The following is a 27,631-nucleotide window of genomic DNA, read 5'->3' as shown; positions in this document are numbered from 1 at the left end:
GAACGTTTGTAAGGTGTATTCATAAGGAAAGCACAATTTTCAAAGGAACAAGGCGGAATTATAGCTTTCTAATTCTAACATGTAATGTTTGACCCAGAAAACCTAACTCTGTGTCCAACACACGAGGTAAAGTCTTAACTGCAGTATGGCTGCAACAACAATCTGCAGTAAAGAAAGCAACTTCAGCCACTTAAATGTTCTAAGGATACCCGTATTGTTTTGCATCTTTTCAAAATGTAAAAAGAATTACATACTTTTTTTATGTCACGTCGTAATTCAATTTCTTTGCTTTTCATGTGGCGTTGTCCTAACAAGCAGAACAACCATGCATTCATTCATTCATTCATTCGCCCTTTTCTTTTCTTTTCTAAGCCTTGTTCTATTTACATATCAAAATATGCAAATCATTGGTAAGTAAATTACCCATATATCTATTTTACCAAAAATGTTGATCGGAACAAAGATGCAATTTGATAACGTTCTAGTACACGAAATGAAATGCACAGCAGTTAGGACAGTTAGGATAGTTTATTTTATTTAGTCCACAGCCAATTGACTAACAAAGTACCCCCCTATAAGAAAAATTATCTTAGCTTTTAATACATTTTCTTGATCATGGTCCAGTGGCTAAATCTAACCCTTAACAAAAATATGAATACCCTTGTGCAGAAATTTGCGTATTAGCTTCAAAATTCAACTCGCTACATCAATAATAAAAATGCAGACGTCTATTGTATGAACTACATCAAGCTTGCCTACAATATACTTAATTTCATAAGTGCTCTATAACTTTATCTTGCTAGTGATACTATTACATTCAGGTTAGTGATTGATCGAATATTTATTCTATTTTTAAAAACCTTTTATTACATTCACCTCCTATTTGTGTACTATTGTTGTAGTTGCATTGTCATTCTTTCAGACAAACGCTTGTTCAATAATCGCAAGCCTAAATTAGTTCTAAATATGTTTATGTAATTACTGTCATTTGATGGTGATCTTGAAACAATCGTTCACCATACATTGTACATTTGACAATGGGGCTGTTTTATCATTTGACTAAACGTTTTTACGGGAAATCGTCCTGTCATTACACATATGTATTGTATGAACTAAATCAAGCATGTACATGTATATATATATATATATCCATTATACTCTAAGTAATTGCATGTGTACTATAGGAATTTATAACAAACATTCATTCACATAACGTCCTATAATTCAACTGTATTAGCGAAAAGAATATCAGGCGAGACATAGCTTTATCAAAGGACTTGTTTTACTATTTGACTAATTTTTAACGAATAATCGAGGAACGTGCTATCACTCTATGTGTAAAAAGAATAGCAGGCTTTGGGTTTTTTTTTTTCCTTTAATTGTTGTCCATGATTTGGTGTATCCAGGCGCGCATAGAACTGACCCTGGCGTACACTCCAGGGTGGTTTGGGGAGAGGCAGTCTGACGATCCCCAGCTGGTTACACCGTGAAGGGTCCATCTCCCTCCAGTAGAGCACACGAGAGGGCCACCAGAATCACCCTAGAAACATCAAATAATTTTCAAAGGAGCAATGTCCATTAACAGAATCATTTTACGATGTACGATTTTTGTTATTATTTGAAGCCATAAAAAGAAATGGACGTACACAGGAATAGAAATTATCCTCCTTACCCGACTCTATGCATTTTGTTTTTTCTTCTAATGGCATATCAACTCTATAGCACTCGTTTTTCTGTTGTACTCGGTTCGTTGTCGCTAGCCTTTAGAAAAAAAAGTCAGACTCGTTGAGTCTGCTATGGAGGCTACATGTATATCACGAAACGAAAAATAGCATCTCCCTGTCCCATATTTTTTAAATTGCAGTTAAGTAAAAAAAATTTGCCACGCTCTTACAGAACAGGTTCCATGGCCCCCAGCATCATAGTAACCCGCACACATCATAAACTCGGTGATTTTCCCAGCATACAAGGAGGCGTCGTCACATCTGTCATTGCTGACCAATGGAATTCGGGCCTGCTTCAGGACGTCATCGTTTCCTGTCCCTATTAAATATTAAATGTAGATTTTTGGGATTAGTATGGCTATTATTTATTTATTTATTTATTTATCTATTTATGTATTTATTCAGATTTACCACATTTGTGGAAGGACTGACATAACAGGTGACTATCACCTTTTCAAGATGTCAACCCAGACCATGCCAGACTGTAAGGTTTGGACCATCGCACACTGGGGCATGCCCCTACTCTTTTTGGAAAGGTGTGGTGGGTTTTTTACGTGCGCGGGGTGTGGCTCTCCCCAAACAGGGGATCTCTATTTAACGTCCTAACCGAGGGACGTCCCTAACCAAAGCTAGGTACTCATTTACACCAGAGTGAGGTGAGGAAATTCAAGTGCCTTTCCCAAGGGCACAACGTCCGGCGCATGTCCAGACATGTCTGGGGGCAAGCCGGGATCGAACTCGGGTTCCGTTGTTTGACGGCCGACTGTTCTAGCCGTTACGACATACGACGCCACATCAACTGTATATCATCTTCAGATTCGTATGAAAATTGAAAACGAAATACAGGTTAATTGAAGCTGTTAATTTCGGTAAAGTGAGAATCTGAAGGGCTAAAGATATCAATGTATATCTACCTCAAATGAAAAACGATGTGAGTTTTTGGCGTGACTGTGATGTGGGTATTTTTGGTCAGTATGCAGGATGTATTGTAATATTAAATATTTGGGCAGGTCTTGAGAAGACGAAGGTCAAGGTCAATTTTGAGCCCCCTCTTGCTTGGCCTTGGTACCGCAGCAGAATTTATGATCTTTGTATATTTTTTTCCTGGACATATTGTGGTCTTGTGGTCTTTAGGGCAGATAGCTTTTGATGTAAGGAAGACGAGGTGTAGTTTGGGGCCTCCTTGTGGCATGTGGAACAACAGATAGGGGCGCTTTTGTTAGGAAAAAAAACCTCAAGAAGGGAACAGTTAATGATTTGGGGCACGTGGGTCGCTCAGACAAAGATGAACACAATGAAATGCAAATAATGGCAGGTGGAACATTAACAGGTTAGAATTATGCAAATACGGGCCAAATTTGCATTATTAATGCAAACGTACCATAATTCATCTACGTGGTGAATGGTAGTAATTTTATACCTATGACATGTTTAGATTAGTTAAAGGTGTAAATTAATATGCATATATTATGTAAACATGTAAGGCATTTGCATAATAGAATATTTCTTCGAGGTAGGAGGTCTCTGAACTCTTGTTATAAAAGCTAAATTTGTTGTTTTAGATGTAATGGGGAAGTACAATCATGATGAATATATTCTTGCCTTGAGTCCTTCCCCATCCCGTACTGACGCAGTTGGTTCCCTCGGGAGGGTCATCACCAGGCCCCGAGACAAGGCAGACGGGCCACACGTACTGGTTCAGAGTCACCGGTTGGGTCAGCTTCAGTAAGGCCAGGTCCTTATTTGCCGGGTTAGTGCTGTATCCGCTGTGACTGATAATCTGTAAAGGTGAGAATTTGATGAAATATGGAATAGATGCACAGTAAATCAGCATCCACATCTACATCTTTGTGAAACCTGAATGGCTTTATCCTTGTGAACTACTATTTCAATGATCAATATTCTAGTTGTTGAATCATTGTTGGCCTTTCGACAAACGACAGACAATATTTGATAGAATTACCGCTTTACCTGGGATATCTGCAGGCGTTGTTCTGTTGAATCGGTATACGTAAGGGATCTGTTGTACTTTCCCATGATGATGTTGTAACTACTTGGCGATGAACTGAAATGATGATTAAAAAAATCATTATTCCATGTATGAACAATCACACACAAATGTATACTAGCTCGGTATCCAAACATATCATAGATCCAACGTCTTCTCTACGCTATTTGCACAGAGGGGATTCCGGGAGCTATAAAAGGTTCGGATACCAGGCTAAATGAATACATTACCTTACACCGACAGTGATTTATGCCGACAGAAACTCCGACCGGGATCTCTCTACCCTACACCCTGAAATATAACTACTTAGAATATATGTAATTCATACATATGAGTATATCATGCTTTTGTATTAGTTAGATTTGACGTTTTCACCGTCATCTATCCTAGCGTCAAGCTTATGGTCTGCGTGATAAAAATATATCAATCACTCATAGTTTGAAATTGTACTTTTACTCATACTTACTCATCTACCACACAGTGAGCTGCGGTTAGGACCCAGAGGGGATGAATGAGGTTACCCCCACAGAAGAAGGAGCCGTAACGTAACAAGTAGGCCTGCCAAGGCCAGCTTCCCGGGCGGGCAGCGTTACCACCGACGATACGGGCGATGGGAAAGGTTGGCTGGATAGCTGGAGCACCACACTTTGAACCAACGTTCACTGGTACACATGGATGGCAAAGAAAATACTGGTTGCTTATTCAAGTTATTTTCAAATCGGAATCTGTAAAACACTTTTCCAAATTGTTCAGTAAGTTTAGATGATCTCAAATTGTGTACTATTGCTGTATAGCAGAGTACGGTTTAGTTTCAGTTCACGTGACTGTCACCATCCTTTATGATATAAAATTCTTCGAGTTTTGATTTTTTTTGGGGAAAGCCGCCATTTTGGGATAGTCCTGAGAAACAAACTTGCTGCATTTCAGCAACCAATTAGCGTTAGTACTTGAATGTATTGAACTCGCCTTAGGCCACAGCAAGTAAATTTTATGGATGACATCCTCCGCAGACTCCAAAATTAATGAGATAGGGCGAAAAAAAAACAAGTCGAGCCAAAAAAAAGATTCCTATGTTGTCAAATCATAAATCAAGAATTGAGGCGACGAAATATGATATCATGACCAACAGGTATTTTATTCCTGTATTCAACCAATGAGGTTTCATATATGATATAAAACCTCCTTGATTCAACAGTAAACATGTCCTTGTATATGTGTATACATCTCAATAGACTAACTACAATAAATGCAGAAAAGAGCTTGTTGTACCATCATCTGAAGCAAGTACACTGGGTATTCATATGCGATGAAACACCTTGTGTATACAGCTCAATTAACTAGAAACTCCCCCTCCCATTATTTACATAATGTCCTTGCTAGAGCAAATGCAGAAAACAGCTTGTCATACCATCATGGGCAGGAGCTACACTGGGTATTCATTCATATGCAATGAAACACCTTAGATTGTCAACGTACGTTTACGACATATTTGCCCATTTTTGGCATGTTGACCACCGTCGGAGGGCAATGAAATTTCTTGTTTTTTATTTTATTTCGGAATCAGGCGAAAATTAATGAGCGCGCTGATATCATTCATAACAATTACTTGCTGTGTGATTAGTATGTACTGAAATTACCATAAAGGTTGGCGTGTGTATACTCTATCTTAGGTATCATACATGTCATATTTAACAATGTCCATGTCTTATACACAAGCAAATATCCAAGGGATTAGGATGCATTAAAACAAACAAACAAACAAACAAACAAACAAACAAACGAACGAACTAAAAGTTACCGCAATTGATTTCATCGCTTCCTCCAGTGCAGTCCCTGGTGCCGTCGCAGGTAAGGGTCGTGTTGATACAGTCTCCATTCCAACATGTGAACTCATCGGGAGAGCAAGTACCTGAAAATACTTATTGTCAGTACGCTAAAATGCCTTCAAGAGTACTTTATACCATGGTCTTCAGCATGGGTTTGATGTGTGTACTTTCAACGATTTATGATAATGATCTCCTGCTTTTGCATGATCGAGCTTAGTATCAAAACGGCGTTTAATCAAATGTGTAGCGTGTTTGAATTGACAACTGGAAAATGCAATGTAAAGTAAACTGTGATTCAGCTAGAGAAAGCGGGTCCGGGGTGGCTGGAAGGAACTGTACAAGCGCGACACGTTTCACTTACGTGGGGGGTCCTCAGCAGTAAAGGTTGCGAAAAACCCGGACCCTGTCACTGAACCATCACTCGTGAAGACTAGAAAGGCGCTGTTCCCAGTGGTGGAGACTGATCTAGCTGATGAGCCGCAAAGGGTGGCAAGTACAGGAGCTGTAGCATTCGGCCCATCATGCACAGCGAGGGCATCATAACGACAACCACTGGCGCTTTCCAAGTTGAACGCTGTAAACCTGAAAATATTTTTGTGGTTACAACATATGCAATAAGATGGCATGTTATATGGTTAAATGGTGTTGAATGTTGAAGGGAAAAAGTGTTACAGGCCCTATAGTTATTATTAAATCATCTGTGATGGATCTAATCATTTCTTAATGCGTCCACCGTAACCATAACACTGATTATAAATATAACATCTAACATTCTAAGAATTTACCTTCTGTATATGTTCGGAAATTCCGGAATCCGTGTTCATTAAAATCTTTGACATTTTTTCATGTATTCTTCTGCCCATATTTTGCTATATATCATTAGTTTTTTGGGGTAACGCTTAGATGGCTATATTTCTGAATTCATGTTTATTTCGTATCCAAATCAAAACATCAAAATCATCTTTTGACCTCAAATACAGTCAACATAATGCGAAGATCCAGAATATGACTCCCACCTGATGAGGACAATCTTGTCAGAGCTCACAGTTATCAGCCAAGAACATCGGGCGTTGTTAGGGTAGTTGCCAGGGTAGCCAGGGGACGTAAAATTACCATAGAATCCCGTAAGTACACTAGGATTACTGCAACTGACACTGGGTGGTGGTGTCGTCATTGCAAAAGTACGATTGTATGTGGTGGAAAATGGTGTGGTAGGCTGTGCTGAAAATTACATGCAATATAAAGAGAAATGTCAATTTTGTGTACAATCAGGTTAATCGACATCAGTCATCATATGAAAGTCTTGAAAATGTTACTACCATTTATAATGCGATACTTTAGCACATTATTTAGTCCGAATCGTCTTCATCCAGCATTCTTACAACCTTTAATTTTGGAGACAAAACTATCAATAGTCTTATATTCCATCAACAGTTAAAATCAACTATAACAAAGTACTTGTCATATGATCGTTTAAAGAAAGATATAAAGAGAAATGACGATCTTATAGTTGTTGAAATTTTGACACGGATAGACGAAGATATATTTTTCAACAGCTTCAATCTAAATTACGAACAGATTACGATCTTGAAAAGTAAAAATTACATCTTCAAATGTAGTGTTCCAAAATCTTGATTGATTTAGAATGTACCCATTGTAATCCAATCACTTACTTGACGTATAGTTACAGAAGGCCTCATCACTTCCATCACGGCAGTTATAAGAACCATCACACGTCAAGTTGAAGGGAATGCAGCTTCCATCCCAGCAGGTAAACTGGTCTGGAGGACATGTAGCTGAAACAGTAGAAAATATGAAAAGCATGTAATGAAAATATCACTTTGATATATATTGACGTATGACAACAAAGACGAAATATGTTACTTTACCGATTTTAGAGCTATGACCTTTGAAAGCAAGTTATTCATTGATTACTATTCAAGGACATTATATCACACTACAATCAGCTTTCATACACTTTTCAAATAATGTATTGAAATCCATAGCCATCTGCATGCAAAATGAATGATGGAAAACTATATGTTATTATAGATACGAAAATGGAATGCATTTTATATATGTTCGAAACACAATGACTATGACTAAAGAATTAAGGAAATGGAACTTACAGCAGGAACCAGGTCTTACAGCAATATCATCAATTGCCATGTCACTCCGGAAACTAGCTCCTCTTATGCCTTCAAACCGAATCTGCAAAATAATATGTTCCCAAATTGAAGGAAAAAAACACAAAACAGTAACTTTACAAATATTTGATAAAGGTATTTATTTCATTCCAACAATGTTCCCCATATCCCAAATATTTCTAAAATTTTCATGATAATTATCTCACATAATTTGCACGACATGCGTCTTATGAAACTGACTACGCATATCATTGCAGTTAAAATGAATTGTCTCTTCGCTATCTCATTTTATTTTCAGAATTGTCCTTATTGTAACAACACGTATCGTCACAGACCTGAAAAACGCTGGTATTGTTGGAAATAGGGAGCGAAGCTGGCAGCCACCGATTTCCTTGGTCTCTAGACCTTGTCCACACTAACATGTCAGGATACTGACGTCGGGAGACATAGACGTTCAGCGTTCCCATGCTGGATCCATACATGTGGTAGAACCACCGCAGGCAGTGCTGACCGTCAGAGCGAATGATGGGTAACGTCAGACTGACAGTCGCACCAGTAGAACCAGAACTGGCCTCCGTGTACATATAAAACCCTGCAGATCAGACAAGATAACAGTTAAACTCTTGAGTTAGCAAGAAATTTTAAGAACAAAGTTTAAAGAACACCAAAATGTAGCTTGATATTATCATAATGGTGAAAAGCGGTTACAGCTGTAGACGTTGTAACACAGGATATCAATTAAACGTAACATCACATTAAGTGCTTCACCAACAAATTGACACAAAAAATCGATTGACATACCAGATCCATCCGTATGGTCTGCTGATGGTCCTGTTGACAAGGACGGGGTTCTACCAGAGCGTCGAATCCACCGAAAACTTCCCGAAGCAGGTGTCGTGGAGTTACACTGATCTGCATCAAAGTCACAACTCCAGCCATCCTCGTCTCGGTCTTCGTAAGATAGAGAACAAACAATACAAGGAATAAGGTATGATATAAGAGGAAATTTGATATAGCTATTGATACAACGCGCTACTATTGCGATTTCAAAAAGTTTTCCTTCAGAGATAGCTTTTATCATAAACCAGCAAATAATATAAACATCTATATCAAAACCAGATACAACAACTAATAGCTTTTTTACACAGCATTTTGTATACCTTAGATTAGAACAAGAGAAGGTAGGAGCAAAAGAAATCAAGCAAAACAATTGCAAATTTGTACTCAACCCAGATATGTCTGTAGACCACAGTTAGTTTATCAAAGTCAATAAAACTATACAAAATGTAAGCTATTGTTTGTCTTTCCCGGAATATCTTAAACTTCCGAGGCACCAATTCCAAAATTTGACTTAACCTTATGACGGACTGGACATGACTTACCATACGTAGTACGTGAAAATGTGCAATACAGCATGTACCATCAATAAGGAAAAGCTTCCAATGAAATATTTTTGATAAGAGGACTGATAAAAACAAAATTATATCTTGTAGTTGATTGAATTAACTTACGACAGTTTGCTTCGTCGCTCCAATCTAAGCAGTCAGGATGACGGTTACACCTCGCTGAGAGTGGTACGCACTGCGAATTGTTACACTGGAACTGATCAGGTCGACATACTGCATGCAAATATATAGTACAAATACATATATGAATAAGTACAAATAGCATTTACAATACTTAAATATCTTGTAAAACATTGCTTATCCATTTTTTTTCAGACAGACAACGTAACTGGGCAAACTTTATTTTATCTCAACGATATATGTGTTTATTTAAAAAATGAATTTTTTTAAAACATGGGAAAAAGATACAAAGTTCTGAACACACAGGGCAAGCCTACAGTTTAAATACTCACTTAATGGTATGATTGATACTAAAATCTAATGCGTTTTAAAATAAGTGTAAAAACAATCTTACTGCAGGGACCAGATTCTATATCGATGTCATCAATCGCCATGTCACTTCTATAGCTAGATCCCCTCACGCCTTCAAAGCGAACCTGCAATGAATATTCTTGAAAGTAATACGTACATACCAAATCATTAGCTTACCATATACTAATAAAAGTAACATATGACAGAAAGACAAAAAGAAAAAGACTACGTAAAACAGTGAACGTTCAAGATGATGGCTCAGATCACCCAAATTTAGTGCGGTCAAAAAAAAAGTAAGATCTCTTTTTCCGAGTTGTCTTTAACATATTGTCACCAACCTGAAAAACACTAGCATTAGCGAGAACAGATGTCGTGACTGGCATCCACTGATTCCCTTGGTTCCCAGACCTTGTCCATACTAACATGTCAGGATACCGAGGTTGGGAGACATAGACGTTCAGTGTTCCCATGTCCGATCCATACATGTGGTAGAACCACCGCAGGCAGTGCTGACCGTCAGAGCGAATGATGGGTAACGACAGACTGGCATTTGAATTAGGGAAACCAAAACGGGCATCCGTGTACATATAAGATCCTGCAGAATGAGCAACAGATAAATATTTGGCGTTAACAAGGCATTCTAGGTTTAAAACAGACCACAATATGGCTTAATTACGTATGACAAGAAATTGCCAATCATCCCAAAGAAATTTTATCAACTTTGTACATTTGCTGAAATAATACATTATCGTTTCACATTGCATAATTTGTAAGGTTATAGATAAAATCAAACTAAAACGGTTCACCTACCTGATCCATCTGTATGGTCTGCCGACGGTCCTGTTAATGAGGTCGGCGTACTACCGGAACGTCGAAACCACCGAAAACCCGTCACAGGAGTTGCCATGGAGTTACACTGATCTGCATCAAAGTCACACTTCCAGCCAATCTCGCCTGATTTTTGTAGGAATGGACACAAGCAATAGTCAGATGAGAATATTATTTTCTAGGGACATTTCACATTCATGTCAATGATGAAAAAATAGATTGCATTGTCGATTAGAAAACAAAGCTCTGTCTTACCTCGAGGAATGATAACACCACACCTGTACCATCGTCCATACCACACGTTGCCGTTTACAGATCCATCACCAATGGCTCCGTAGGTAAAATTGTTTCCGCGATGATAACGCCAATAACCTATTATGAAAGTGACACTTTTACAGATTCAATTAAGTGAATGACCAAAGCAATATGCTTAAAGTACATGGTATCGCACAAGAGTTTCATGGAACACGATGATGCATCAGAAGGGGCAAATTGCCAACTGCGTGATAACCTTATAAAATTTGACCACCACCAAAGGCATATATTAGTTCCTTGCTTACCTACTCCACTACAGGTCTGATAATCTGGATCCAGTGACGACGACGGAGGATCTGATGAGGTTCCAACAAGCTCACAATGATCTTGACCGTGCCCTGAATGGTCACCAATATTCCGGAACATCCCGGCGATGTCTTCACTCAGAAATATCTTGTACTGAGTCGGCGAGCACAGAACAACACCGACATAGAGGATCCGACCCCCGTAGGTGTAGCTGCTTGGCCTTACAAAACGTTCACCGTCACAGCTGGTGCAACTGTTGTCGTAAGTAAAGTTGAACGGCTCCCATACAATAGGGTCAATTGCTGTTGAAAAGTAGGCAACCGGCAAAGGCATCTTTAACGAATTTGTATATTGATTGTAAATAGATATTAGATAAAGACAAGGGCCAATGGCGGAGACGAACAAAAGGGAAGGGATTTCTATATTTTCTGACGAGAACACGCTTTCCACTGCTCCCATACAATACTTGATATTGATGTTGGCAAATAAGCCAGTGTGACAAATTGCAAACTTAATGCTAAAACATTGTAGCAAAAGAGCATTGATAATAGGATTACGAACAATAGTTGACATTTGTACTTCTAATTTCTCGTACTTACTGCAGTTTGTTTCGTCGGTCCAATCCAGACAGTCAGGAAGGCCATTACATTTCGCTGAGAGTGGCGCACACCGGGAAATGTCACAAAGGAACTGGTCAGGTCGACAAGCTGCAAGTGTGTATAAGAAGCAATCCGCACTTACCAAGTATCGCGTGGAGCTTTCATAATCAATGTTATTTCCCCTCCCACCAGAAAAAGCAGCTAGACGAAGATTTGGCTTGTTTGGTTAACGAGATCGAAGCATTCCTGGACTTAAAAATAGGTTCACTAAGTCTCTTACTGCAGTTATGTTCATCGCTCCGATCTAGACAGTCAGCCTGGCCGTCACACCTCGCTGAGAGTGGCACACACTGCGAATTGTTACATGGGAACTGGTCGAGTGGACAAGCTGTAGCAATGTACAAAGTAAAATCAGCATTCACGAAGGAACGTGAAAAACATTAATAGTGTGCTAAGCGGTATGTTGAACAAAGATGTCAAAGATTCAAGTTATTTACCCTAAAGAAAACGTAAGCAGACCAACGTTTTCGTCTCTTATCTCAATGTAAAATTACGCGGCTCCTTTAAAGCAATATCTTGATAAAAATGAGAGAAGCAAACTTTTACAAAGAGAAAGCGAGGGCAATGGCCTTTTTCTACGTATATTTGCATTAAATGTAAATGCTCGCTCTTTTTGCTTTTCTTGCTGTCGTTGTGTCTTGCTACTTGCTGGGCAAGACTCATTTTGCGTCACGTAAATGAACAGCAAAACATGCATACGATTTTTGATGTTATAACGCGACTCTAGGGGATTTCAAAATCAGCATATGTGAATTCCTCTGTATTTGTAGGACAATTGGACAAATGGCCATGAAAGGCCTAAAGGCTATAGCTATGGAATATGAAATTTCAACTGGTGGTACAATTGATGGTAACTAAGCCAACAATCTCATTCATGTTTCTTTGTTTGTTTCCAATAATCAGTAAATCTTAACCGAGTGAGGGAACGTGCATTTTCAAATGACACAACATTTGGGGCCTGATTTACATAATATGGCCAAACATAGTGCTGCCGCGCTTGGCCGTCGTATTCGTGGGTTCAGGGATTTGAACCCATGTCATTTAGATTCTTAGAATTTAGTCAACAGCTCTAACAACAATACTACCTTGCAATTGTCACCTCGTGAGAATCACAATTTTTAACGTACCGTGAACTTACAACACTTAAGTCAGATAAGTCTTTCCTTTGTTGGGATGGACAAAGCCCCGTAGTTTATTCCACCCTCTACCATAAGGGATTAAAAATAGCAATTAATCCCTTGCGTCAATACTATGAACCTACCAGGTCTGCTCTCAGCGGTAAAGTAGGCAGAAAATCCTGAACTTGTCACCGACCCGTCCGTCCGGAAGACCACAAAGGCGTTCCTGCCTGTTGTGAAGACTGTTTGGGCAGATGAGCCACACAGTCTGGCCAATCGTGATACCGCTGTACTTGATCCGTCATATACGTCCAGGTAGTCATACGGACAGCTACTTCCGCCAGATTCTAGGTTGAACGCATTGAACCTATGCAAAATACAGGTGCAAAATAAATTTTAAGAAAATAGATTATATTTCACCGGCTGTGAAATGGATTTGAATGCACGTAGAATGCATTTGATTTAAGGCCATTTGAATAAGAAATTATAGCAAAGCAACAGTTAAGATTATATTTGAAACAACCTAAACGAGCATGAACGTGCAAGGCTTATCGATTCATTCGACCGTCATTGAGATGAGTGGTACCATTATACCAGATAAAGGAATGCATAGTACACAATCTTGCGTAGTCGGGCGAAAGGGCGGGTCAAACGGATCGGCCTGGTAATTCACTTTTACTGTTAAAGGAATAAACTATTAAGGTTCCTTGGTTCTGTACAGGATTATTATAAACACATGCCAGAAGTAGACTTAAATAGTGTATTACCGAATGGCAATAACCTGACTGGTATTGATAGATATCTGCCAAGAACATCGGGCGTTGTTAGGGTAGTTGCCAGGGTAACCAGGGGATGTAAAGCTGCCGATGTCTCCACTTAGTACAGTAGGGTTACCGCAGTTCAAACTGGTCGCTGGTGTTGTTGTTGCAAATGTACTGTATGGTGGTGTGCTAGGCTGTGCTGAAATTGATACAAAAATACAATATAATACAGAATATTGTTTCGAAAATTGTCGTTCTTGTGTACAATGAGGTTATTAAACATGATAGAAGTTCTTTAGGTAGTCAACAAGTAAAAAAGATATTGTATCAACTACTAAATCAGAAACTGTCTGCAATATAGCATATTCGATAAGATAGTCTTTCAAGAAGAGGACGTTCATTTAGACACGACAACCAACAATGCAGGCATAAATACTTGACTACATGTTCTTACTGCAATTTCTTTCGTCGCTCCAATCCAGGCAGTCGGGAATGCGATTGCACCTTGCAGACAATGGTATACACAGCGAATTGTCACATTGGAACTGGTCAGGTCGACAAGCTGTGGGTATTCAAATACTAGTAGGTCAGTCAGCAGTACAATGAATCTTAGTATTTTCTGAATACAGGGCTCTTATAGTTTAGATGATGTCTTAAAATATCAAAACATACATAAACTAGGCGTTGTGCGTTGCACTAAACCAAGTGCGTTGGTTGCTATTTTAGTTCCTATATTTAGTCAACATATTTGCAGAATATTGCTCTTTGTAGATCTTTATGCTTGTTTATCCAGATAGTTGCTACTTTTCAGTGAATGAAATCTAGCTTTCTCGGTGACATAACAGGTTATGATTGGACATGAATAAAAGCAGCAAAATCTAATCTCGAAACTGATTAATGGATGGATAAATGGGTTGATTTATTGATGGATGGATGGAAGGAATGATTCGTTCTTGCGTGAATGAATGCAAACGTAGAAAACATGGTCCGATAGATTTATTCATGAAAAGTTTGTCGTCTAGGTAAGCATGCCGTGAACCAACTGCACGCACCTCTTCTCTCAGTTGCAGTAAAGTTGGCAGAAAATCCTGATCTTGTCACCGAGCCGTCCGTCCGGAAGACCACAAAGGCGTTCCTGTTGGTTGTGACGATCGTTTGGGCAGACGAACCACACAGTCTCGCCAAAAGAGGTGCCGATGTGCTTGGTCCGTCATATATGGCCAGATAATCAGAAAAACAGTAAACTCCAAAAAATGCATCTTGTAGGTCGAACGCGCTAAACCTATGGAAAACAGTTGCGCACATTTAAGGAAAACATGAAGGAGTACAGATCACCATAGCTTGATTTAGTAGGAATTCTTACCACACAAGGATATCAAATCTACAAAAAACATCATACAGAAACCATCGTCATCATCATGAAAATATGTCTGGTACACAGTTTACCGTCATGGGATAATGAAATCAACAAATTAAGAAAAGAGAAAACATAGCAACAGTTTCAATTCGAGTTTGGGTCGAGATACTTGCCAACATGATAACATAATAAAACTGGACCAAACAGTGTCTTACCGAATGGCGATCGCCTCGCCGGTATTGACCGATATCTGCCAAGAACAGCGGGCGTTGTTAGGGTAGTTGCTAGGGTAACCTGGCGATGTAAAGTTGCCGATGTCTCCACTTAGTACAGTTGGGTTACCGCAATGGACGCTAGCTGGTGATGTAGTTATTGCAAAAGTACGGTATGATGGTGTGGTGTGCGGTGCTGTAAGTGATACACAGTATTAAAACAACATTGTCAAATTGGCGTTCATAGATTTATTTAGTTCAATCATTGGGTCTCTATCTTGTCAAACTCATTATACAATTGCCTTGAATTGCAAGAGTTTTCTTGGGGGTATAGCTGCTAATAGATACATCGTCCAATACGAATTGCCATGTATTCACATAAAATCTCTTTAAAAACAAAGCTATCTAAAGTTCAATCCCATTAACAGTTAAAAGGCATTTTGGTCGGACTGATCAACACTTATCGCGAAATCATGATCATACAAATAGGCCTTGGCGGTGAATAGCATGCAATGACGATCTTACAGCTGTGTTATCTTTCCATCAATGGATTGGGAATATGCTCTTCAACGGCTCATATGAAATATGACAACGTGTTGCAAATGCCTCTCTTACATCCTTCAACTATATGCTTAAAGTTTAACAGCACATTACCGCAGGGATAAGTAAGCACCCAATTTAAAACACTTACTCGTTTGGTTACAAAAAACCTCATCACTACCATCATTGCAGTCAGAATTACCATCACATGTCATGTTGAGGAAAATGCAGCTTCCATTCCAGCAGGTAAACTGGTCTGCAGCACAAGAGGCTGAAAGAGCAGAATATATGTAATGGAAACACGATTTCCTTCGAAATATATAGCAATAACAATTACAAAATAAATTTTCTTCAAACTTTTGGCCTTCTCATATCCAAATCAATAGTACACTTGAATCGGCTCTCTTGTACTCTACAAATAATGTATATAGATCTATTTCAAAAATATTGGAATAAATATTGTAAAAACCGGAAGACGTAGGAAAATAGAAAAGCTGCATACAAATCAAAATTTCAACAATGCTATAATCATATAGAAAATGGAATGCGTTAAAATTATGAAACATTTCCAAAGCACCATTAATAAGATGAAAGAATAAAAAAAATCTTACAGCAAGGACCAAGTCTTACAGCAATGTCATCGATCGCCATGTCACTGGTAAAGCTATATCCTCTTACACCTTCAAACCGAATCTGCAAAAAAATACAATCGTATTTACAAAACAAAGTTCTCGATGTTCAAATGACAAAACGTACTTCATAACAATACTTTGGAAATATTTTAAATGTATGATCGTCATTATCCTAAATCTGTATAACTCATTTAAAAGACAAAAAAATCACGTGCACGCAGAAGATTACAATTGCAAGAATTACTGGTTTCCTCGCGATTTCAATTACCTCCTAGTTGTATTTTTCTTCACAATTCTTATAACCACTCACCTGGAATACACTAGTATTGGTGGAAACAGAAATCATGGCTGGCAGCCACCGATTTCCTTGGTTTCCAGACCTTGTCCATACTAACATGTCAGGGTACCGAGGTTGGGAGACATAGACGTTCAGTGTCCCCATGTCCGATCCATACATGTGGTAGAACCACCGCAGACAGTGCTGACCGTCAGAGCGCATGATGGGTAACGTCAAACTGGCATTTGCACCAGTAGAACTACCACTAGCCTCCGTGTACATATAAAACCCTGAAGTTTGCAAACATGTAGGAAAAAGGCTAATACCCGGAGTTCACAAGACATATCTGAGTTCAACTTCAAACTTCTGTAGTTCGACGAGTACCTACATCTACTTTTAAACCAGGAAAACCAAAACTAGCCTTTGTGCAAATGTAGAACCTTGCAGATTAAACAAATCAACAAAAATGTTAAGAACTGTATTTGCAAGTTAAAGCCTCCAAGTACCATTCAGTAATTTATAAGGTACTTGTACTTTTGCTGAAATAAATCAAAACATTGCAAGAGAATCATCAAAAGCAAATGGAAATTGTTAACAAACCAGATCCATCTGTATGGTCTGCTGATGGCCCTGTTGAAAAGGATGGGGTTCTACCGGAACGTCGAATCCATCGAAAACCAAACTGTCCTGTAGCAGCCATGGAGTTACACTGATCTGAATCAAAGTCACACCGCCAGCTATCCTCGTCTGGGCCTTTGTGGCAAACAATGGTCAAATTAGATATGATTTTAGGAACGTGCATGTTGGTATTTTTGGTTAGATTCAATGATAACGAAGTGGGGTCGTGTGGCGCAACGGCAGGGCGTTCGGCTCAGACCCAAGAGGTCCCGAATTCGAATCCTGTCATGTAACCGATCTTGTGTCCTTGGGAAAGGCACGTTACACGACTTTCCTCACTCCACCCAGGTGTAAATGGGTACCTGACTTCGGTTGGGGAAGGTCGTATTGAAGTCACCTGGTGGCGCCGAATGGCAGCCACCCAGACCCTTGCGACAATTCCACATAATGCAAGTGTGGATAAGATATGTATTTGTATGTTATGTATTATGTGAAACCTGCAAACCTTGCATCAATTCAGTGCTAGAGAGGCTGCCATTGCGGGTAATTTCTGACCAATAAAAAACCATAACAAAAAAAAACGTTTTCTTACCATTAGGGATAGTAACGCCACACCTGTACCATCGTCCGTACCACACGTGGCCGTTGACCGATCCATCAGCAATGTCTCCGTAGGTAAAATTTTCTCCACGATGATAGCGCCAATAACCTATCATGAAATTTGCGAAATTTGTTCATTAAATAAAACGGGCGTATTTGTTTAAAATATGCTGGAGGTACGACCTTGGTTGAATTAACATGTTACTACGCTCTCTCATCAGGCATTATGATAGTGGAAATGTCAAAATGCATTTTTCATTGGCTTTGTTGAATCCCGTTCTTTGATTGCACCTAATAGTTGTTATCTCCATGAAAAAAGTTTTTTTCATGGATATACTGTTTTGCGTGCGTTTGGTGTTTGTGTGTATGTATGTGTCACCGGATGCTTAAAGTCACCAAAACTGTAGAACCTGTACATGGATTATACTGATTTTTGGTATGTGGGTGGGTGTTAAGAGGAGGAAGGTCAAGGTCGATTTTGGGCACCCTGGCATGTGTGACTGGAACTGCAATGGCATGTTTGTAAAAATCTTCAATGTAGAAGAACTGAAGAGAGGATCGACAGATCGTCATGTTATTTGGTACACAGGTAGGTTAGACCAAGATGTACACACTTAAGTGCAAACTATGCAAATGAGACCGAATTTGCATAAGTAAGGAGGTAAATCGTCTGCATGTGTGTCGCTGGATGCTCAAAGTCAGCATAACTGTAGAACGTGTAGATGGATTGTAATGATATTTGGTATGTGGGTATGCGCTGGGAGGAGAATGGTCAAGGTCGATTTTGGGCCCCCTGGTTTGTGTCCCTGGAACTACAATGGCCTATTTGTAAAAATGTTCTAAAGGGGTATAACTGAAGAAAGGAACAACAGATTTTCATGTTATTTGGTACGCAGGTAGGTTGGGCAGAGATGTACACACTGAAATGCAAATCATGCAAAGTTAGTGTGTTTGCGTGTGTGTGCGCGTGTGTGTATGTTTGTGTCACCGTGCACGTGTGTGTATGTATGTGTCACCGGATGCGTAAAATCAGCATAACTATAGAACGTGTAAATGAATTGTAATGATATTTGGTATGTGCGTAGGTGTTGGGAGGAGAAAGGTCAAGGTCGATTTTGGGCCCCCTGGTATGTGTCATTGGAACTGTAATGGCGTATTTGTCAAAATCTTCAAAGGAGAATAACTGAAGAAAGGAGCGACAGATTTTCATGTTATTTACTATGCAGGTAGCTTAGAGAGGGTTGTATAAAATGAAGTGCAAATTATGCAAATTCGACTTAATTTGCATAAGTAATGAGGAAAATCTTGTGGCACTACTAACAGATGTTAGTAGCTATTTATAGCGAAAGTAGGTCATTTCTCCTGCGGGGGGGGTGGGGGGGGGGGCAGCGACAGGTGGCCATGGGGGTCATACCATTGAGCGATATAGAATGGGGGGAACTGTATGTATGTGTCACTGGATGTTTAAAGTCACCATAACTGTAGAACCTGTACATGGATTGTAATGATATTTGGTATGTGGGTGGGTGTGAAAAGGAGGAAGGTCAAGGTCGGTTTTGGGCCACCTGGCATGTGTGACTGAAACCACAATGGCCTATTTGTAAAAATGTTCTAAAGGGGTATAACTGAAGAAAGGAACAACAGATTTTCATGTTATTTGGTACGCAGGTAGGTTGGACAGAGATGTACACACTGAAGTGCAAATCATGCAAAGTTAGTGTGTTTGCGTGTGTGTGCGTGTGTGTGTATGTTTGTGTCACCGTGTGTGTATGTATGTGTCACCGGATGCGTAAAATCAGCATAACTATAGAACGTGTAGATGAATTGTAATGATATTTGGTATGTGGGTAGGTGTCGAGAGGAAAAAGGTCAAGGTCGATTTTGGGCCCCCTGGTATGTGTCACTGGAACTGTAATGGCGTATTTGTCAAAATCTTCATAGGAGAATAACTGAAGAAAGGAGCGACAGATTTTCATGTTATTTACTATGCAGGTAGCTTAGAGAGGGTTGTATAAAATGAAGTGCAAATTATGCAAATTGGACTTAATTTGCATAAGTAATGAGGAAAATCTTGTGGCACTACTAACAGCTGTTAGTAGCTATTAATAGCGAAAGTGGGTCACTTCTCCTAAGCCCCCCCCCCCCCCGACAGGTGGCCGGGGCTCATACCATTGAGCGATATAGAATGGGGGGAACTTGTTTAATAAAAAAAAAAGTTTCATGGAGATTTTGGGTCCTAAGACTCTTGTTTGAGTTTGAGTTTATTAGGATCCACAATTAGCTTAACAACTACTCTTCCTGTGGTCCATACTTCCCAAAATGGCTGAAGCTATAAAATCAAAAGGTCTGCACCAACCGTTTTGATCTAGATCACCCCATGGTTGGCTCGAAGGTTCTGGCTCGGGTTCAGGCAAAGGTTCGGGTTCGGGTTCGGGATAAGGTTCAGGTTCGCCCGAAGGCTCTGGTTCGCCCGAAGGCTCTGGTCCAGACGAGGGCTCCGGTTCGCTTTCGGGTTCGGGTTCGACTTCGGGTCCGGCTGTAGGTTCGCTCGACGGTACTGTTTCCCCCGAAGGTTCTGGTTCTGGTCCTGGCCATCCGGCAATAGTAGAAAAAGCAATACTTTGTTACTCTTTCTTTATACCTCTAATGTTAACATAACCTTAGTCTTTCCAACCCAAACTATCTCTGTCCGGGGTCCCTCCGAGTAGAATAGCCTGCTCAGTGAAAGAAACTAATAGAAGCGCAATTTATTATTAGTCAGGCTAGATAAAATCTGTGGATGTTTACTTTATATATCAACACTTCTTCCAAACAATAATTATGGCTATTGGTGGTTACGTTGTCATCCGGGTTACGTTATGTTCGCTCCAACATAGACTTTGATTTTAAATGGATTGATAGAAATCCCGGAATTGAGCAAGAGTGTGATCCTTTAAAGTTAAGGCAAGAAGTTCTGATGATTTGAGTTCAACTGTTCAATTCTGAGGCAAAATTAAGCAGAAAATATATAACTGCCCAAAACACAAATAGACTGACCAAAGACATTCTTGATCAGTCGCTTTTTCTATGGAACGTCTGTCATGTTTAATTGAATTTAATGACTAGCTCTACCAACTCGCAACTATTTCCTGCGACTCTCCAACTTTGACCTAGCAACCTGTTACCTCCCCGACGTGCCTAGCTTGCAAATGCCAATTGCGGAGCTGTGGACACACACTAGGACAAACAAATACAAGAACTGATTTTAAACCTCAGTTATTACGGGAGTAACAAACAAACAAATCGATAAGGTCTAGAAAAAATATATTGACGCATATTTTGGTGACCAACTGCGGTATAGGTATATCAAAGGCTACAACTGCAGGCCTAGCGGCTCTTACTAGTTACGTGGTCGTGCTTACCTATCGCACGACAGGTGCGATAATCTGGATCCAGTGACGACGACGGAGGATCTGATGAAGCTCCAACAAGCTCACAATGGTCTTGACCGTGTCCTGAACGGTCACCAATGTTCCGGAACGTCCCGGTGATGTTGTCACTCATAAGTATCTTGTACTGAGTGGGCGAGCACAAGACAACACCGACATAGAGAATCCGACCCCCGTAGGTGTAGTTGCTCGGCCTTACAAAACGTTCGCCGTCACAGCTGGAACAACTGTTGTCGTAAGTAAAGTTGAACGGCTGCCACACGATGTGATCGCTTGCTGTGAAAAAAAGGCCACCGGTATGAAAATTGCAAATATAGTCACTTAAACCTTGCAGCAAAATACAATGTTTGTGAGAGATCATGGTATAGCAAAAACACGCCGGAACATTTTATACATCTGATGATTATAAGATAGCTCAACGAACCTGTTCTGTCAAATATCACATATAAATCAAACTAAGATACCATAACCGACATTATATTGGAGTGCGGAGCCACTTTGCATTCTGGAATTATAAGAAAATTATGGGTTTTAAGTGATCTGGTACAAGTTTACCTCAAATAAAATCAAAGACTAGATTAGCTAAAGCACCCCTCTCACTGGACCCGCGGCACGCTGGCGGCGTCGCTGTGGCCGATCGAATTTCATCGACAAATAACGAATCTTCTTAAGCTTTGTGTCTTTTAGTTGTACTTGTACGTTTTGAATGATATTCCCATTGCAAAGTCAATGATAACACAATTCCAGTTTAGGACGCTGCCGGCGTACCGCGGGTCCAGTGAGAAGGGGGCTTAACGTTTCAATAATGTTGACAGAGAAGACAGAAAACATGATCATCGGTTACGGTTAAAGTCAATAGATTTAGGTGGCTACTTACTGCAGTTTTCTTCATCGCTCCAATCCAGACAGTCAGCATGACCGTCACACCTCGCTGAGAGAGGTACACACTGCGAATCGTTACACTGGAGCTGGTCAGGTCGACACGCTGCAGATATGTATGAAGTACAATCAGCAAGTATGTAAGCCATTCGTGAAGTTATTTCCCCTTACGAATATAAAAGTGGCCGGACAAAAAATGAAAGTAAACAAATAAGGTTTGTTATTAAACTAGGAAGGCAACATTTGCGAGCAAATACAGCATGTTTAGCCATACTCCTCCCCATGCAAAAAATGGACTGTCCCAAAATAATAATGGACCATTCTAAAATACTTCCACTAAAAAAATGGATCACCCCAGTCCAAAACTGAGTTTAACAACAATTAGTCCCTCCATACAGGAATGGAGTCTTCCAGTGGCACCTCCACACAATATGGACCAGTCCAAAACCAGATCCACTTACACAAATGGACTTTTGCATAAGTACCCCAAAATATAATTTGGAAAATGTCCCCCGTTCAATAAATTACTCTTCCAGCACCACCCTCGTGTAAAGTAGACCAGTTCAAATACACTTCTGCTAACAAATGGACTTTTTCATAATCACTCCAGATCAAAATTGAAATAAATAATAGATTCCCCCATGCAAGAATGGAATATTCCAGTGCCATCTCCACGTAAACTAGACCAGTCGAAATATATCCGCTCAAAAATACACTTGCGCATAACCAATCCAGTCCAAAATTGTATTTAAAAAGATTAACCCTGGGGAAAATGGACTCTTCCATATTATAAATAATGATATATATGAAAGATTTGACATGAGAAGAAGAAAATGACCCAAAACAACATATTTCAGCCATAGTATACATTTTTGGTTTAAAAATAACGACGAAAAAATTGATTATGTCCAAAATCGTTTTGAAGGGCTGCATGCCAAACATTTGAATGAGGAATACATGACCAGGGCAGACACATGCCAAATTTCACATCATTTTGGTTTGATAATAGATGTGTATCTTTGTTATTGCCAAGTGAAATGCCAAAAAAGAGAGAATAAAGCCCTGTACGCACATATCCTAGGCAGTCCCATACCACATTCAGTATGAATACTAGCGCTCTGAGCCAGAGATGCAAGATAAATTGATTAACTCAATTGGCCAATCAGGCGGTCGCAGTTTGAAATTCAGTGCTCCCATTGGCTATCACTTCCATCAATTTATATGGTATTGCAAGTGACAGAGGTGGCAAAATATTGTCGAAAAGCCCAAAATAAATCGTTTTGAAGAGGTATATGCCAAAAATGGGAACGTAGTCCTTTAAATATTTGTTCAAGGCGTATCTACATCAAATTTCAGGTCATTCGGTTGAAATACCAGGGCGCGTGAGACCAAGATATACATTTTTGGTCTAAAAATAGCATTAAAACCTCAATAAAATCATTTTAAAGGTCTATATAAAAGAAATTTTTTAAAAACGCCCGGGGGTATTTGCCTACACTACCTTTGTGCAAAATTTCAGGTCACTTGGTCCAAAAATGACAGAGATGAATCGATTTGACAGGAGAAAGAGGAGAAGGAGGAGAAGCTTCGAAGGGGAAGAAACCTGACAAAAACAATATGTTTAGCCATACTAGATATGGCTAAAAATAATAATGCTTTGCCTGTTTACAATATAACGTAAATTGACGAAGGTTAACGATTGCTCATACAAAACTTATAGATCTTACGGCAGGGTCCCGGTGTTACAACAACGTCATCTATTGCTATGTCACTGAAGATATCCCATCCTCTAACGCCTTGAAAGCGAATCTGTAGGATGAAATGGATGTGTATACAATTACAAAATTATTTTTTCTTATTCTTTGTTTTTTTAAATATTTTTTACGGGGAGAATATTGAAGAACCAACAAGAAAAAAGTAACAGGTAGGAAAACATCGATCAGAAGTAAAGATTCATCGTCATATTGAATTGATTATATTGCAGTGACTTAAGGAATAAATATCCTTTGGTCTATTTTCACAATTTTGACCTTTTTTTCAAGTTAAAGAGAGTGGTTACAGAAACCTAGGCTATGTTGATTTGATTATATGTCTGACATCCTCTGGGGACTCCAAATTGATGCGAGCGTGCGAAAAAAAAGCGTTTCGCAAAAAGGAAAGTTCCTTTTAATATGAAATCAACGTGGTCAGGAAGAATGGACAAAAACAAACACGCAGAGTATGGTATATATCTAAATATAGATTCTTCATTTTTGTTATTTCAAAAAGTCTTCTTTGACTTTGCGCTTTTACGAAATTAGTATCCATTTCCAAAATATTTGTTGCAATCTGCAGCCTGCATTTTGCAGCTGCTTTTTACGATTTACAGCATGGCGGAACCACGTTTATTTCCAAACGGATAGAAATTGATGCGCGCGTGGATGTCATCCCAAATAATCAAATCAACATGGCCTTAGGGGGAAATCAAATTTAAGAGGTACTTCCGTGTACAAAGATACTTGTTGTACGTAAAAACGACAGGCTTATAACAGTTCATCATACCTTACCTGAAATGCAGTAGAATTTGATGAAATGGGAGACAAAGCTGGCAGCCACTGATTTCCTTGGTTTCCAGACCTTGTCCATAATAACATGTCAGGATACTGAGGCTGGGAGACATAGACGTTCAGTGTTCCCATGCTCAATCCATACATGTGGTAAAACCACTGCAGACAGTGATGACCGTTAGAGCGTATAATCGGCAACTTCAGACTGGCAGTCGCACCAAAAGAACTATTCCTAGCATCCGTGTACATAAAGAACCCTGTAGTTAAACATATAAACAAAGAAAGCCCGGGGTTAACAAATCAATACACACCACAATGTAGCATAATAGCGATAGGAAGTAGAGTTCCGTGACTTATAAGTACCCTTAGTGATGTTAATATTTTTGAGTGGCGTATTATGGATATTTTTGCATTGGTTAGGCAAATAAGGTCACCATTTGCACACATTACATCAGTGATTGTCCTCTCTACCCAAATAAGTTAACTTTAGTCGTTCAAATTAACAAGATAATTGTGCCATTTCTTCAAAAGATATGTAAATGCATGGGTTCTGATTTGTATGGTGTGTGTTTAATAATGTTTACCTTTGCTTAGCTTCCTATTGTCCTAACCATCAAAATTCCATCATTTACGACTATGAAAACTATTACGACGTATATCATTTTGTCATCAAACATGCAAATTATGTCTTCATTTGCATAATGACGTCAATCAATATTCCTCTCTTTCACAGTTATATATGTCATATGTTTGAGAGTCCTATATTGGATTGATACATTTTCCTTATTTATCATGCAAATTAACTACAGATTCGCATTATATGTGTTTATTTATATAATCGTCACTATCTGACACTAAAATATCACGACCATAACTTGTTTAGAAGACGACATATCAAAACCGGAAATTCCACTGCATTGCCGTAGAAAGCCACTAAGGGGCCATCATCGAACTTGACAATTGTTTGCCGAATTCTACCCATCTACCAAATATATTAACGATCTATTCACAGCTCCTGATGAGTTATGATGTCCACACATGCACACAGACAAACGGCACCGATTACATAATCTTCTTAGCGATGGTTCAAATTGATCCAACGGCCGTCGACGTAATAACACATGAAAAATTTAAATGTGCCAAAGTATAAAGATACTTCCTAGTCTTTTACTTTTTCCATATTTGCTGAAATATCATAAACGACTGCAAGCCAAATACTATTCATATCACGACAATTTTGTTGATAAGATTAATGCATCACAATAAAATCACATTTCAAACAATCTAAGGCAAGAAAACAACAGTAAAACAAAAACAAATGATCGACCAACCGGATCCATCGGTATGGTCTGCTGGTGGTCCTGTTGAAAATGATGGGGTGCTGTTTGAATGTCGAATCCATCGGAAATTTCCTGGAGCAGTCGTCGTGGAGTTACACTGACCTGCATCAAAGTCACATCCCCAGCTATCCAAGTCTGGTTCTACGTTAGAAGACAAACTATAATTATCTCCATAAAAAATGGAGATATTGTTTTGGGTGTGTCTGTTTGTTTGTCTGTCTGTCTGTCTGTCTGTCTGTTTGTTTGTCTGTTTGTGTTTCCGCACCACTCCAGTCAGCATAAAGCTGGTGTGTTAGGCCGAAGGGCGGTTATACCGGCTATACAGATACAGATACAGATAACTCAAGAACCTCTTGATGGATTACGATGATATTTGGTACGTGGGCGGATGTTGTGAAGCTGAAGGTCAAGGTCGATTTTGGACCCCCTGGTATGTGACCTTGGTACTGCAGCGGAACTTCCATCTTTGTATCTTTTGACCTGGACGTGCTGTGGTCTTGATTTTTGGGTGGCATATAGCTTGTGATGTAATAAAGAAGTGGTGTAGGTTTGGTCCCCCTAGCAGCTTTCTCTGGAACTGCAGGGGTGGTTTTGTGAAAATCTTCTAAGGAGAATAACTGAACAAAGGAACAACGGATTTCCATGACATTAAGTATGCAGGTAGCTTAGACAGAGATGTACACAATGAAGTGCAAATTATGCTAATTGGGACTTAATTTGCATAGCTATTGAGGAAAATCTATATTTGCAAGTGTTTTCCATTATTAGAGTCCAATACATGTAACGTATGTAGTTTATGGAAAGCGGATCATCAACAGATACCAATTATGCAAATAAATTCCTAAATTTGCATAATTAAAGCAAAACACCATATCTCATCTAAGTGGAAAATTATAGGACTGTCAATATGATGCTTAGTATGCAGGTAGCTTGGACAGAGATATACAGAATGAAGGGCACATTATGCTAATTGGGACTTAATTTGCATAGGTAATGAGGAAAATTCTTTACTCATAACCACTTAATCGACAGCATCTGATAAACGTCTGCTATCTTCTTCAAATCAATTCCTACTAGTTCACTTCGCACTGCACAGCTAGGCGTCATTGCAAAAAATGAGGTTCTAAGCGTAAAGTATTGCCATATACATATATATTGTAAGGAAACTCTTGCGAAATATTATACAGTTGTGAATGAATTCAATTCACCAACCTGATAAAATTATTCGCAAAGAATACAATCAGAAAAAATAGAGGGAAACATAATGTGTATGTTGATGCTAGACGCTACATTCAGGATGTGCTTTCTTAGTTGTCAAACCACAAAATGACGTAATTAACTTACATTTTCTTTCTCCGCCTGAAAAAAAGAAGATCTAAAGAACCTGACTCTCCAATACCAAGATTGATGGACTTCGCTACATGAAGGAAACATCTGCCATACAGCAACTACCCTGATTATCAAAAGGCTTTCGACGCAAAATGCTTACGAGAAGGGGCCACCAACAGAGGTTATTTGTCATCCGTACCAATCTAACTGTACTCACTGCAATCTGCTTCGTCGCTCCAATCCAGACAGTCAGCCTGACCGTTACACCTCGCTGAGAGTGGCACACACTGCGAATCGTTACACTGGAGCTGGTCAGGTCGACACGCTGCAGTTTTTGTTAGTACAATTAGAACTTACAAGGTGT

General features: G+C 39.3%; 2 protein-coding genes across 3 annotated transcripts; both read right to left on the bottom strand.

Moving 5' to 3' along the window:
* Nucleotides 1–509: 509 nt before the first annotated feature.
* On the bottom strand, nt 510–20,174 carry LOC136440148 (enteropeptidase-like). Of its 2 annotated transcripts, XM_066436001.1 has the most exons (31): nt 20,102–20,174; nt 17,738–17,854; nt 17,128–17,280; nt 16,561–16,817; nt 16,230–16,311; nt 15,770–15,889; nt 15,082–15,274; nt 14,562–14,791; nt 13,964–14,071; nt 13,516–13,708; nt 12,892–13,115; nt 11,851–11,958; nt 11,571–11,678; nt 10,971–11,273; nt 10,666–10,782; nt 10,393–10,536; nt 9,921–10,177; nt 9,626–9,707; nt 9,217–9,324; nt 8,507–8,656; nt 8,041–8,297; nt 7,688–7,769; nt 7,232–7,354; nt 6,575–6,779; nt 5,920–6,140; nt 5,531–5,641; nt 4,199–4,394; nt 3,696–3,789; nt 3,327–3,504; nt 1,895–2,043; nt 510–1,540 (listed from the first exon to the last, which is right to left on the bottom strand). In XM_066436001.1, exons 3-31 carry the CDS (start codon nt 17,225–17,227, stop codon nt 1,376–1,378), a joined length of 4,665 nt encoding a protein of 1,554 aa, XP_066292098.1. In that variant the 5' UTR covers nt 17,228–17,280; nt 17,738–17,854; nt 20,102–20,174; the 3' UTR covers nt 510–1,375. The 2 variants fall into 2 exon arrangements, with proteins under 2 accessions (XP_066292098.1, XP_066292099.1); XM_066436002.1 differs by lacking the exons at nt 8,041–8,297; nt 8,507–8,656; nt 9,217–9,324; nt 9,626–9,707.
* On the bottom strand, nt 19,357–27,584 carry LOC136440657 (uncharacterized). Its single transcript, XM_066436752.1, has 8 exons — nt 27,485–27,584; nt 25,930–26,079; nt 24,599–24,855; nt 23,780–23,861; nt 22,051–22,158; nt 21,147–21,449; nt 20,102–20,332; nt 19,357–19,370 (listed from the first exon to the last, which is right to left on the bottom strand). The coding sequence occupies exons 3-8, from the start codon at nt 24,845–24,847 to the stop codon at nt 19,357–19,359; spliced, it is 987 nt and encodes a 328-aa protein (XP_066292849.1). The 5' UTR covers nt 24,848–24,855; nt 25,930–26,079; nt 27,485–27,584.
* Nucleotides 27,585–27,631: the final 47 nt, after the last annotated feature.

This window comes from Branchiostoma lanceolatum, chromosome 8 (genome assembly GCF_035083965.1).
Source record: "Branchiostoma lanceolatum isolate klBraLanc5 chromosome 8, klBraLanc5.hap2, whole genome shotgun sequence".
Lineage (NCBI taxonomy): Eukaryota > Metazoa > Chordata > Leptocardii > Amphioxiformes > Branchiostomatidae > Branchiostoma > Branchiostoma lanceolatum.
The sequence above is the reverse complement of the archived record's forward strand: the minus strand, read 5'-3'. Positions and strand labels throughout refer to the sequence as shown.